Consider the following 14197-nt stretch of genomic DNA (forward strand, 5'->3'; position numbering starts at 1 on the left):
CAATAAAGATAAATATATAATTCACATTTAATCTATATATTTAGTCAGAATTGTCTATCACATAACTGAAATATCTTAACAAATCAATTTGTCCTTTTATTTATTTATACATTTTATGGTCCCCAATTAAAATTGACTTCCAGAAGGAAAAAGAGTTTTAAACTATCCAAGCCCTACGGGAAAGGGCATCATAGAAGGCCAATCTAACTGCACATTACTTTGTAGCTTCAATGTACAAGTACATTGAAGCTACAAAATACATTATATATGATGTCATGCAAACAGAGAGATTTGTTAAAACTTTATTTTCATGAGCTGATGTTTATTGTTCAGTTCAGGTCTCATCACAATGATAAAACACTTGGGAAGAAAGATACACACTAATAAGCCACCACTGGAGGAGATCATGGAGAAGATCTCCACAGCCAATGTATATTTTCCCTTTGTGCTTAGATAGGTTGGAATAAAGCACAGCCAAACACTGCAGAAGACCAACATGCTGAAGGTGATGAATTTGGCTTCATTGAAACTGTCAGGTAAATTCCTAGCTAGAAAAGCAGCAGAGAAACTAACCAGCGCAAGAAAACCCATAAAACCCAAAACACAGTAGAACATGACTGAGTCTTCATGACACTCCAGGATAAGTTCTTCAGGTATTGAATGCACATCAAAATCTGGATATGGTGGTAAGGCTATCATCCATACAGCACAAACACATATTTGAACAAGGGAGCAGGACAGTAGAATGAAACTAACCATTCTTCCTCCCACCCATTTCCTCAATTTGGAACCAGGTTTGGTGGCCATGAATGCTAGAACCACAACAAAGGTTTTGGCCAATATACAAGAAACCGCCAGAGAAAAGATGAGGCCAAAAGCTGGTTGTCGAAGGAGACACACAATTGTATTGGGTCTCCCAACAAATAGAAAGACACAAAGGAAAGAAAGGAGAAGAGAAACTAGGAGTATATAAGTGAGATTCCGATTGTTGGCTTTGACAATGGGAGTGTCTTTGTGTTTCAGAAAAATTGTTATTACCAAAGTTGTCATCAATGAAAAGCAAAGAGAAAGAACAGTCAGACTGATTCCCAAGGGTTCTTCATAGGACAAAAAGGTGATCCGCTTTGGAAGGCACATATTTTTGTCAGGATTTGGATATTGGTCTTTTGGACATGGAGAGCAGTCATCTTTGTCTGAAAAAGAATGCATGTGAATTGATATAGGGAATTATAGTGTTGTGCCATCCCATTATATTTGAAAATTTCCTACCCTTCTCCTTTGATATTTTCCCTTCTGGACATAGGCGGCAATCATAGCAGCAAAACGACTCCCCTTCTAACTTTTCCTTGCTGTATCCTGTCTCACAAGGATCATTACACAAAGATAGAGGTAATGCCTATCAATGAATGAAGAAGAATATTTTAAGATACAGAAAGAAAGATAGAGATAATGTTTTTTTCTACAAATTTTATTAAATATACATTTTAAAAACAAAAATGGACATGATTCAACTTCCCTGGCTTCAACAGTGCTATTACTATTACCTTATGTTACAGAAAGAAAAACAGAAACTTAAAATACATTCTATAACAGGACAGAGTATAACAAACTGTGCGTATAACATCTGTAATTTTTTTTGGTAAACCATCTTTCAATTGTCAATGTTGTATTTACGTATCTTTCAGTTGTGTCCTAATATAGGTACTAATAAGAAGTCCTTATGATATCAACTAGTTAATCGATAATCGTCTCAGCGATCCTCCTTATCTCTAACCCAGTGGTTCTCAACCTGTGGGTCGGGATCCCATTTGGGGTCGAACGACCATTTCACGGGGGTTGCCAAACAAGGCTGTCCGCCATTTTTCCCCCCTTTTCTTTGGCCACACCCCTGGCACCCAGTGATGTATAAGTGGTTGGGGGTCACCACAACATGGGGAACTGTATTATGGGGTCGCGGCATTAGAAAGGTTGAGAACCACTGCTCTAACCAATCGTACAAATTTTTCCAAATTTCATAATACTCTGTTTCAGTTTTATTTTTAATCTCTAGAGTTAACCTTTCCATTTCAGCGCAGGATAAAATTTTATTTATTATTTCTTCCTCAGTGGGGGTTTCCTTTTCTTTTCATTTTTGGGTGTATGCAATCTTGCTGCGGTTAAAATATGCAATAGTAAGTAAAAAAAATGCTTTTCTGAGTTTATCATTAATAATCCCTAATAAGAAGATTTCTGGTTTTAAATCAATTTTTTTGTAATAGTATTTCTTCCAGCCAATTTTTTATCTCATTCCAAAAATTTTGCTCCTTTGAACATTCCTATCACATGTGATAGTAAGTCCCTGGAAGCCTTCTACATTTCCAGCATGTTGGTGATGTCTTTCTATCTATTTTTGCTAGCCTTGTAGGGGGAAGGTGCCATCTATAAAACATCTTGTATAAATTTTCTTTGTAGGAGGTGGCTAGTGTTAAGCTCCTCTTTCTGTCCCATAATGATTGCCAATTATCTAGGTCAATACTGTAACCAAAAATTTTATTTCAGATTAACATTGTTTCTTTTATCTGTTCTTCTAACAAATCTTGTTCTAATAAATATTGATATATCTTTTTTATCATTTCATCTTCTGTTCCTAAAAGGATTTTATCTAACTGTGAATGCTCTAATTTTATCCCCGGTTCTTTTTTCTCTTTTCTGTATCGTGACTGTATTTGTAAGTATGCCCACCATTCCAACTCTATACCATCTTCTGATAATCTTTTCCTTGTTTTCAGGTCCCCATTCTTCTCTAAGATATCTTTATATGTAATTATGGAGAGATAATGTTAATGTGCAATCAATAGATTAAAAATAAAGTAGTGTGATAACATAATTTTTGATGTAATTGGTCTGAAATAATAATGAATTAAATATCTACAATTATTGGAATTTATGGCCTTCTCTCCCCACTGTCGAAAGACAATTTCTGTGCTGAGTAGTTAAAGTTGGTCTTCTCAACTTCTGAATTTTTGAAGCCAGCTAACTGATGAAATCTAGTACACTAGCTTGCAGTTTTTATGTCAAAACTATGAAAACCATTGTCCATATTTAACAGGGGGCCAAAATAAAGAGTACAATGTTCAATAGCAATTGCTAGAAAAGTAAAAAAAAATACTGATATTTTTCCTTCCCCATGACATTTGTATCTACTGTAGGTTAGTCAGAAATGATGCTTTAAGATCTTCATCAATAAGGATATTTAAATGAAGGCAGACCAATCTAGATTCAAAAAGCTAACCTGATTAAAGCCTACTGGCCACGTGGTGGAATCCACAGAAATATTGAAGAACTTGTCTGTTGGAGCTGTGGGATCTATTATTCCAACTTTGACCCTCACAAAGGATTGGTTTGGGAATGTGATCCAGTTGATAATATCAAATCCACCAATGAATTCTCCATTTTTGTCAAAGGAGATCTTTTCACCAACACTGTTGTTGAATCTGACACTTCTCAGAAAAGAATGAACCTGAAATATATTGATACTCAGAAAGGAAAAAAGAGAGAATAGGACGGAGGCAGGGAGACATAATTCATATATTCAAAACATTTATATGAATGTTTTTTTAAACAAAGAAAATATAAACTTTTTTTTAAATTTAGTTGTAGCCCAGTATAAAACAAATGACATAACAATCATTCTAACAAAAGGAAGAGATAACATATCAGCATACTGAAATAAAATTAACATAGAATTGCAAAAAGGAAAAAAAAAACCTTTGTAATTTAATTGTGAAAGCTACTTAAGTCAGAGGACTTGTAATAAATATATAATAAATACTAAAAACTTTAAAACTACCATATAATTGTGCTCATTTCACACAATAGCAAGGTTATACTCAAAATCTTACAAGCTAGGCTTCAGCGGTATGTGAACCAAGAACCACAAGAAGTACAAATTATTTTTTGAAAAGGCAGAGGAAATAGTGAACAAATTGCCAAAGTTTGCTGGATTATGAGAAAGCATGTTTGTTCCAGAAAAACATTTACTTCTGTTTCATTGACTATGCTAAAGCCTTTGGTTGTGTGGATCACAACAAACTGTGACAAGTTCTTAAAAGATCAACTGAGAAACCTCTATGCAGGTTCAATAAGCAACAGTTATAACTGGAGATGGAACAAATGATTGATTCAAAATAGGGAAAGGAGTACCACAAGGCTGTATATTTCACCCTGCTCATTTAAATTATAAGCAGAGTAAATCATGAAAAACTCCAGGCTGGATAAATCACAAGCTGGAATTAAGATATCCAGGAAAAATATTAACAACCTCAGATAAGCAGACAATATTACTTTCATGGCAGAAAGTGAAGAGGAAATAAAGAACCTATGGCAAACCTACACAGTGTATTAAAAAGCAGAGACATCACCTTGCTGTCAAAAGTCTTTATAGTCAAAGTTATGGTTTTCAAAGTAGTAATGTAAAACTGTGAGAGTTGGACCATAAAGAAGGCTGAGCACCAAAGAATTGATGCTTTCCATTTGTGGTGCTGGAGAAGATCTTGAGAGCTCTTTGGAGTACAAGGAGAGTAAATCAGTCATTCCTAAAGGAAATAAACTCTGACTACTTTGGAGGATAGATATTGGAACTGAAGCTCAAATATTTGGGCCACCTAATGAGAAGAGTGGACTCGTTGGAATAGATGCTGAAGTTGGGAAAGAAGGAAAGCAAAAGTAGAAGTCAAAAGGACAGCAGAGGATGTGATGATTAGATGAGATGTTCAGCACAATGAACATTAATTTGGGCAAATTCTGTGAGACAGTGGACGATAGGGGGGCCTTGGGTGTTGTGGTCCATGAGGTCGCAAAGACTCAGACACAACTTAATGATTAAACAAAAACTATATGTAGAATATATAGGGATATAATAGTTGAATACTCTTCTTCCTTATAAAGAGCCTTATATTTGTAGCTATGCTAAAATTTGATTTCAATTACAGTATAGTTGAAATCAAGCAGACTAGAGGCAAGGAACTAACAATTTAAAACAAAATCTAACTGTATGTATATACAGACAGATACAAAATCCTTTCCAGTTCAATATCTAGATGTTGTGTTATGTATTTGGTTTTGTTATCTTAAGTTCAAAACAGAGAGAAAAATGGCCATAAGGCATACTTTGTTATGGTAACCTTGATTGGATTCAGGATCACTTCACTTGGAGGAGTGATATGCATTCAATCTTATCTCACATACAGAACTGGGCTACAATATATGATATCTCCATTCCTGGACAGCTAACAAGAGACAGAAGTAGTCAGGGTCCTTCTCCCACAGCTAATGTGTTGTGAATGGGGAAATATCTACATTTCTAATGATCATATGAATGGTCTTGAAGTACAGAAGGGAGAGCAGCCATCAACGTAATATTAAATAAGAGGTTCTTGAACCTTAATTAAGAAATATGAGTTGAGAAAACATTTCAGAGAAACCTTAGTGTATCAAACAAACAGAATATGGTAGAGAGCTAAGCACATTCAGACTTGCGAGATTCAGTTACTACAGCTCTTGCAATAAAATTAATCCTGACCTACATGGTGATGGTTTCCCAGTCTGGACTACCTTTTGGAGCTGAAAATGTCTTGGAGGTCTCTATATATGAGACAACACAGAAATATTTAAGTACAGGTGGTCCTCATTCAATGGCTGCTTGTTCAGCAATCATTTGAAATTGGTTGGTGCAAAACATATGGTACTGATGACTCCCTTGAAATTCCAGCTGTCACAACACCCCTGTGGTCATGTGACCACAATATTGGAACTTGGTAAGTGGATTTCTGACTGTTGCAATATCCCAAAATTACATGATTGGGATTTGAAATCTTCCTTGCTCGGTTTCCACAAGCAGAGTCAATGGGGAAACTGGAAGGAAGTTGGAGGTTGTAATCACATGAGGTGCTTCAAAACCTATGCAGTCCCCACTTAACAATGATAATTGGAAACTGTCACTATTGCTTTTGTAAGCTGCATGGTCAAATGACAGCATACTTTATAACTGCATCACTTAGCAATGGAAATTCTGGCCCTGATTACCATAGTTCGGTAAGGATGATCTGTGAAATGTTCAGTATAATACATTATTTTTAGAATGTAAAATCTAAACTTAATTAAAAATCTATTTTGGCAAACTATATTTTACCTATGAAACAAAGTCTCAGTAGAACAGGTTAGGCCAGGGGTGTCAAACTGCTGGTCTGTGGGCTGGTTGCATCATATCAAAGCCATTCCCACCCCAGCTCTGGCAATGGGAAAAAAAAGTCACAATACCTCACAACACATCACATGACGTGACGACTTTGACCCCCTTGAGTTAGGCAATGAGAAATAATGACCAAAAGGCAATGCCCTTTCTTTTACTGAATGTATTCAAAGAGAGACAGAATCAACATCTGTTGAGATGCTAGAATTTGAAATTTTGCACTAAGCAAGGGCTTAAATACCCATTTTTAAACCTATGATTCTTTCATCACTTGGAGTATATATGTCTCACAAAAAGTAGGCTCAAAATTAAACCCTATCTTAGTCCTCTTTTTTTTAAGCACATCTTAAAAACACCTTCATGCCCTTCCCTGCTATTCCTAGAACTCTATTCCAGAAAGCATATAAGACTTTCCTCATTCTTCTCCATTCATTTGCTCCCAAACTAAGCATGTTTTGTTGTTAATTTCTGGTGTAGAAATACAGATGACTTTCTAATGGTCTGTGAAGTCTGGGAAACCGATGCCTGATGGAAAAGGAACATCTGAATCCTGTTTTGAGTAATCATGTCACAATATAATTATCAGTCCTTCCTCTTCCACACATGGAATGACTAATAAAGGAATGACTGTACTTTCAACAATCATAGAATTGATTGTGATTAAAAGCAACTATTCCAAAGAAAGCATCTAGAACAGGGGTGTAAAACTGCTGGCCTGTGGGCTGGTTGTGTCACGCAGAAGCCATGCACATTCCAGCTCCAGCAATGGGGAAAAAGTTGCGATACATCGTGACACGTCACGTGAGGTGGTGAGTTTGACACTCCTAATCTAGAAGGAAAAACAACTACTGCACATCATGTGAATGGAATAGATCACCTCATTCTATTTATTAATAGACTGCATTTATGGCAGAGAGATGGAATTGTAGTAAGGAGGTGAATTCTCAGGAGGGAGGGGATATATTTTTGACAAGTACAAGACAACTCAGTTTGAATATTATGTGTGAGAGAAAGAGGATGAAAACACTCCTTCCTGAATAGTTCACAGATTATACGATGGATACATATATAAAAGTATTCAGCTTGGCAAGATTTTGTCCATAGGTGTGAAACAAGAAAGAAACCAGTTTCGAAGAATCACCAAATCCCATTCTAAATTTTGCAGGCAGTTAATTTCATGGACAGTAGTACATTCTAAGAGATTTATCTCACATTTAAACCTAAAGTCAATCCCCCAAGAAATTTTTGCTCACTAGAATCTATGGACAGATCTTGCAATTGAAGATATGATAGCTTCTCTAGTACTCTGCTTACAGACTTACCTGCCACCACCCTTGATTATAAAACTGTTTCCTCCCTTCTTTAACAAATGTTTTTTCCCTGGATTTGGATGAATATAGAGATTGCAAAGCATGTGCCACAGCATAGACTGCATTGTAAATATTGTAACTCTGAGCACTCATTACTGTTTCAAACACAGATGTGGGAAGGGTTTCAAGCCTCTCCTGTCCAGTACATTTCTTCCCAGTTTTTGAGTTTGCAAAGAAACAATCAAATGCCTGTTCCCAAAAATCTTTCTGAAAATGATCATACTGGTTGTTGTTTGGATTCAAGTTTTGAAGAAATTCCTTGAAGTCTTGGACCTCTTTTGTATGAACTGCAAAGGATAAAGCACCATGGAGAAAATGGATATCCCAAAATTTATGAAAGGCAATTGAAGTGTAATCTGTCTGAGCTGTTATAAGCCAAATCTTATTCTTCTTTGGTATATCCTCCACTTCTGAAAACTGGAGGGAATTTCTCAGAACTGATAAGGACTGAGTTTCACCATATAAGAGAATCACATTGGCTGTGCTGGTCATCAGAACACGATAAATATATATTCCTTCATCCATGGTATCAGTAAAATCACTGTAATTAGATTCTATTGGGAACTCTGCTATGAATTCAATGCAAATGCCCTTTTCAGAAAATTTGGGGAGCATCTCCTGAAGGAATTTCTCTCCTTTCTCATCCTTTACTACAAGAATTCCAATCCAGATCCAACTAAAATACAGCAATAACTCCAGGAGGCCCTTATGTTGGTGGGATTCATTCGGAAACATTTGTTGGAAGAAAACTGCTTGAGTCTCTTTATCCATGACTGGAGCAGAGCCATATATCAACTACAGAAAGATAAACATATGCAGTTGCAAAGGTCTATGTGAGATTAAGGTCTATGTGCATTTTTGGGTATCTTTGATATTATATTGTGAAACACTATGCAACTGATTGTATTTATTAGGAAATATCCACCAAGATGTCACTCTTGAGGTATCGGTAAATACATTTTTGTTGAAATAGTTTCATTATGAATATTTGAATCTTAGTTCAGTGTCTGGAATTTGGATATATTTTGCTGTGTCAAATAGCCCCACCATCTGTACAGAGTGATGATTACTCATGCTGTTATGCTAATCCTATCAAGCAAAAATAATATCTAGGAATCTGAAAGGATTCTTAGGAATATCACCAAGATGTCACTCTTCACGTATCAGTAAATACCGTTTCCTAGAAATAGTCGCCTTGTGGATATATCAAAATTGAACCTTGGATCAATTTCTAGAATTGAGAAATGTTTTGCTATGTCACATATCCCCACTGTCTATTCAAACTTACTTATTACTCAGGCAGCTCTACTGATCCTATCAAACAAAAAAATAATATCTAGGAATCAGAAAAGATACCTATGGGGATATGGCAGAATAATAGTGTATGTCTTCTTACCTGAGGAATTTTGTAGATGCAGAGCACAGTTGCCATGTGAAGAGAGATGTCCGGTGCCCCAATGACTGCAGCCAAGGTATTTGGGACACCACACTTGTAGTTAGGGATGAATTTTTCCTGAGTGTAAAGTAGAACCATTGAGGTGAAGTAAGTCCAGCTTGGACTAAAATTGCTGTTAAAAATCTGGAAGCCCAGTGTGATGTTAGGTAGGAGCTGAGGATTTTCATTAATCTTTTTTATAGTAAATGCTAATGCCAGAATATGCTGGTAATTCTGAAAAAATATCCTGTAAAACATTTTTTTTAAAAAAAAAATACATTAAGAAAGGTCTGCTTCACATTATGGCACTTGCAATCCTTCAGTACAACATATTTTGTGGAATGTGTGAAATAATTCTTATTTCTGTGTTCTTATATGTGAGAATGGCCCACTATCAAACAACAGATTTTAAGAATGGCTGATATGCAGAAGGAAATTGCTACATTTTGGCACAGAAATATCAAATGAGAAAACTGATCATGGGAAATATGTGCTTCCCCTTTCTTAATGATAGTTGTTTAGATATGATTTGTTATAAATGGAGATTTGATCTCCATTTCAACATTACCTGGAGACTGAAGCAACATATAACTTCACATAAAATAAACCTAGGCATCCTATTTTAGATGTTTCTTTCTGGAATTTTTGCCCTTAGAGGAAACATTTCAAGCATCAGCTAACATACCAGCAATGTTCAGAGCTTGACAATAAATTAATGGTGTACTTACATAAGTCCATCATGAAATCCCTGAGAAGGATCTTGAATAAAATTAATAGGACTAGAAGGTGCAAACAAGACAGAAATAATACCAGCAATATTAATGTCTCCAAGCTGATGATAGGTGTGTCGAATAGGAAGAGGCTGATGAATGTCACATTGAAGGCTAGGATCCTTGCACACCACTTCAGGCAATACAATTAACAGTAACTCGATGAATACTAACATCTTCTGTGAGTGTCTTCTTTCTGGGTGCAAATGCATCTCTCTGCCACAAGTTATTTGAAGTGAATCAGACTGACCGTTCTTTTTGAGATGATCTTCAGAGACAAATCATGAGTGCAACATACTATCAAATCAACTCACAGGGCTTTGAGGCTCCCAGCCATAAACTGGAATATCATGGGAACAATAAATACCATAATTCAGTGCTCTTTCCTCCTGTTTTCATGGAGTCCCATAGGATTTGGAAGAGACAAACTGGTTAATTTCTTCATGATAATAAGACAGTCACATATGTGAACATCTTCAAAACATGTGAGGGCCTCCAGAGGCAGGGATGCATGAGCAATAAGACAAAACTAAAATCATTAGATCCATAAATCAAAATAGAGATGTAAATATATGTATGTGTAAAGGCATTATTCTATTCTATTCTATTCTATTCTATTCTATTCTTCTTTTATTCCATTCTATGTTCAATTCTATTCAATTCCATTTCATTCTTCCATTGCACTAAATAACATTATTCTCTATTCTCTACTATCCATTACATTACCATTATTTTCATATATTCTTCAAGAAATTTGGATGTTTATTGCAATTCTCAGTTGTCCTGTAGTTGAATTCTACTATTCAAGACTGACATATGATGTTGTAGGATGCTAATTTATGAAGACTGCATTGGGAAACCAACTAATGACAATGTAATAAGCATATAGCAGAGTGAAGATTGCTTTACTAGCAATAGAAAAGAGAAAAAAACAGTTTAGGTGAGAACACATACCGTAGAGTTAGTTTAACAATTGAAGAATATAAGAGTCAGAATAGAGTTTTGTTTAATTCTTTTAGAAACTGGAATAGGGAATCAGTTCTCCACTAATAACCATAGAGCCTATATTGGAGTCTCTTCATAGAACGTTCTAAGTGTTAGAAGTACTCAACTTACAACTATAAATGAGCTTAGAATCACTGTTATACCTCAGGACAGTCATTACTTAAGTTACATAATGACTGTGTTCAATGTTCATTAGGCATTAGACATCAGTAGACATTAAGGGTAGATGGTGGTCATTAAGAAAATCCATTGTCTGAAATGGGAATTTTTTGCTGGAAACTGTAGGTCTCTGGTAAAGAAAACATCATAAATGACACTTGCATGATTGTGAGATGCTGCAAACATCATAAATGTGGGTCAATTGCTGAGCATTCACAGAAGGGATGGTTCGGCTATCAGAACTTAAGTAGCCTTGAAGATGTTCAATGTAACTTTGAACTGTCACTCAGAACCTATACCTACTGGTATAGTTGCAGGAGCCAGTGATCAGTGAAGGAAGCAGTTTTTGCCACAATCTTTCAATCAAATACCACTTTCAGATTTGTGAAAACAGCACACAGAACACCTTCAGGAAGGTTTAAGTACTTTGCAGAGAGCTGGTGCAGAGTGTTACATTGATCCACAATAGAACAACCTGGTGATAATAATAATAATAATAACAACAACAACAACAAGTCAATAGGTAGACAAAATACCAAATCCATTCTGAACATCTGGCTGTGCGATGATCAATAATAATAATAATAATAATAATAATAATAATAATAATAATAATAATAAAAGTTGGAAGGGACATTGGAGTTCTAACTAGGTTGCTCCATTTCCTGATTACGAATACTCAGCTGCTAGGACACCTAAAGGTGCTTTTTCAATATGCAGTTTGCTTTTCCTTGAAGACATTTTGTTTCTCATCCAAGATGTTTTTTCTTTTCTTTTTTTTAATAAGGTTTTATTGATTTTTTTCTTACATACATATAATAATTTTTCAACCAATGTGCTGTCTGAGTTTGAAAGCGCTAATACATATTTGATTCCTAATCCTTCATTTTTTTCCTCTAGCCATTGATAGAATAAATCCCATGTTTGCTAATATTCTGTTTCTTTTTCTTTCAATCTCAAGGTCAATCTGTCCATCTCTGCATATTCCAATTTTTTTTAATTATTACTTCCTCTGGTGGTGTTCCTTCATTTTTCCAATATTGCACAAACCTTATTCTTGCAGCTGTTGTGATGTGTAGGATCAAATATAGGCTTTGTTTGTTAATCTTTTCTGGAGTTATACCTAGTAGGAAAAGTTCAGGTTTAAAGTCTACATGTTCTTCCAATATCTTTTCTAACCAAGTATGTATCTTTTTCCAATAGCTCTTTGCTTTGTCACATGTCCACCAAACATGATAATATGTTTTTTTTTTTCAGTTTGAGTGGCAGGAAATGGAAGAATTTAGTTGGTATCATATCCCTCTTTCTCTGTTGAGAGAGGGCTATTCAGTTTTAATGTAGATGGACCCTTTGACCCCTCTTTCAAACCAGCAATTCTCTTTGTCCATAATGTGGACTTTGCTATCTTCAAAAGAGTGGCCTTTGTCCTTCAATATTGTCAACCTCCTGTTTACAGCATAGTCCTTTCAGCAGTTCCAAAAAGCTTCCACACCCATTTGCACTACTCAGATGTCCCTGAGGGCACAGATAAACCTCCAAGTGGCCTCAGTGATTCTCAGAAAGAGTGCTAACAACCAGATGATTGTGAGGAATGATGATGATGATGATGATGGAAGGGAGAGAATAGGACTGAGGGAGGAAGACAGAATTCATATATTCAAAACATTCATATGAATGTTTATTTAAGCAAAGAAAATGTAAACTTTTTTTTTTAATTTAGTGGTAGGCCAGTATAAAACAAATGACATAACAATCATTCTAACACAAAGGAGAGATAATATATCAGTTTACAGAAATGAAATTAACATAGAATTGCAAAAAAAAAAACACAAAACAAAACATTTGTAGTTTAATTGTGAAAGCTACTTAAGCCAGAGGACTTGTAATAAATATATAATAAATACTAAAATGTTTAAAACTACCATATAATTGTGCTCATTTCACACAATACCAAGGCTATACTCAAAATCCTACAAGCTAGGCTTCAGCAGTATGTGAACCAAGAACCACAAGAAGTACAAATTATTTTTTGAAAAGGCAGAGGAAATAGTGAACAAATTGCCAATATTTGCAGGATTATGAGAAAGCACATTTGTTCCAGAAAAACATTTACTTTTGTTTCATTGACTATGCTAAAGCCTTTGATTGTGTGGATTACAACAAACTGTGACAAGTTCTATTGGACTATAGATCTGTTATATTAATGAGAGATTGGAATGGAGTTTTAGACACTCATAGAGATAAAAAAGGACTTTCTACTTTTTTTAAACAGGCTAAATTACTTAAGTCCTTTTTTGATTTGAAAGAGGACTAGGAGTTGCGAGATTATTGGCGAGAACATAACATGGAAGAGAGGGACTTTACTTTTTTTTCAGAAAGATATTAATCTTTTTTAAGAATTCACTTTTTTTTATTACAACTGATTTATATTTTAGGGTAAAGAATGCAAAGATTTTTTCCAAGGTCATTGACAGGTCACAGCCCAGTGTGGATGGGCTGAAAAAGAGGAGAGAAGATCTTGGAGGCTGAATGAAAATTTATTTAGACAAGAAATGAATGTTCAGAAACTTAAAGTGTATTTAAAGGAATGTTTTGTTTTAAATATGTATAAGGGAACTTCAATGCCAATGTTGGGATGCAAGTAAAGTTTATATGTGTGGGGTTCTGATATAAATGAACAAGGCTTACAGACAGAAATAGGTGCAAAAATGGTGCACTCATTTCACATGCAAGTAAAGTTATGCTTAAAATCCTACAAACTAGACTCAAGCAGTATGTGGATCAAGAACTTCCAGAAGTACAGGGAGGATTTCAAAGACGCAGAGAAACTAGAGATCAAATTGCCAACCTATTCTGGATCATGGAGAAAGCTAATGAGTTCCAGAAAAACATTTACTTCTGCTTCTTTGACTATGCTAAAGCCTTTGATTGTGTGGATCACAACAAATTGTGGCAAGTTCTTAAATAGATGGGAGTACCAGACCATCTTATTTGTCTCTTGAGAAACCTATATGCGGGTCAAGAAGCTCTGAAAGAACTGGACACGGAACCACTGATTCGTTCAAAATTGTGAAAGGAATCTAGCAAGGCTGTACTCTGCCTATTTAACTTATATACAGAGCACATCATGAGAAAGGCAGAGCTAGATGAATCAAAAGCTGGAATTAAGATAACCGGGAGAAATATCATCAACTTAAGATATACAAATGATACCACTCTAAGGGCAGAA

General features: G+C 35.4%; 1 protein-coding gene across 1 annotated transcript; it reads right to left on the reverse strand.

Moving 5' to 3' along the window:
* Window positions 1-191: 191 nt before the first annotated feature.
* LOC120314842 (vomeronasal type-2 receptor 26-like) lies at window positions 192-9980 on the reverse strand. The gene is made up of 6 exons (XM_039358347.1): window positions 9763-9980; window positions 8996-9281; window positions 7552-8394; window positions 3272-3499; window positions 1270-1396; window positions 192-1193 (listed from the first exon to the last, which is right to left on the reverse strand). The coding sequence occupies exons 1-6, from the start codon at window positions 9978-9980 to the stop codon at window positions 295-297; spliced, it is 2601 nt and encodes an 866-aa protein (XP_039214281.1). The 3' UTR covers window positions 192-294.
* Between the last annotated feature and the right edge of the window lie 4217 nt (window positions 9981-14197).

Source organism: Crotalus tigris, unplaced genomic scaffold, assembly GCF_016545835.1.
Source record: "Crotalus tigris isolate CLP2741 ecotype Arizona unplaced genomic scaffold, ASM1654583v1 scf7180000019011.417310, whole genome shotgun sequence".
NCBI classification, from domain to species: domain Eukaryota; kingdom Metazoa; phylum Chordata; class Lepidosauria; order Squamata; family Viperidae; genus Crotalus; species Crotalus tigris.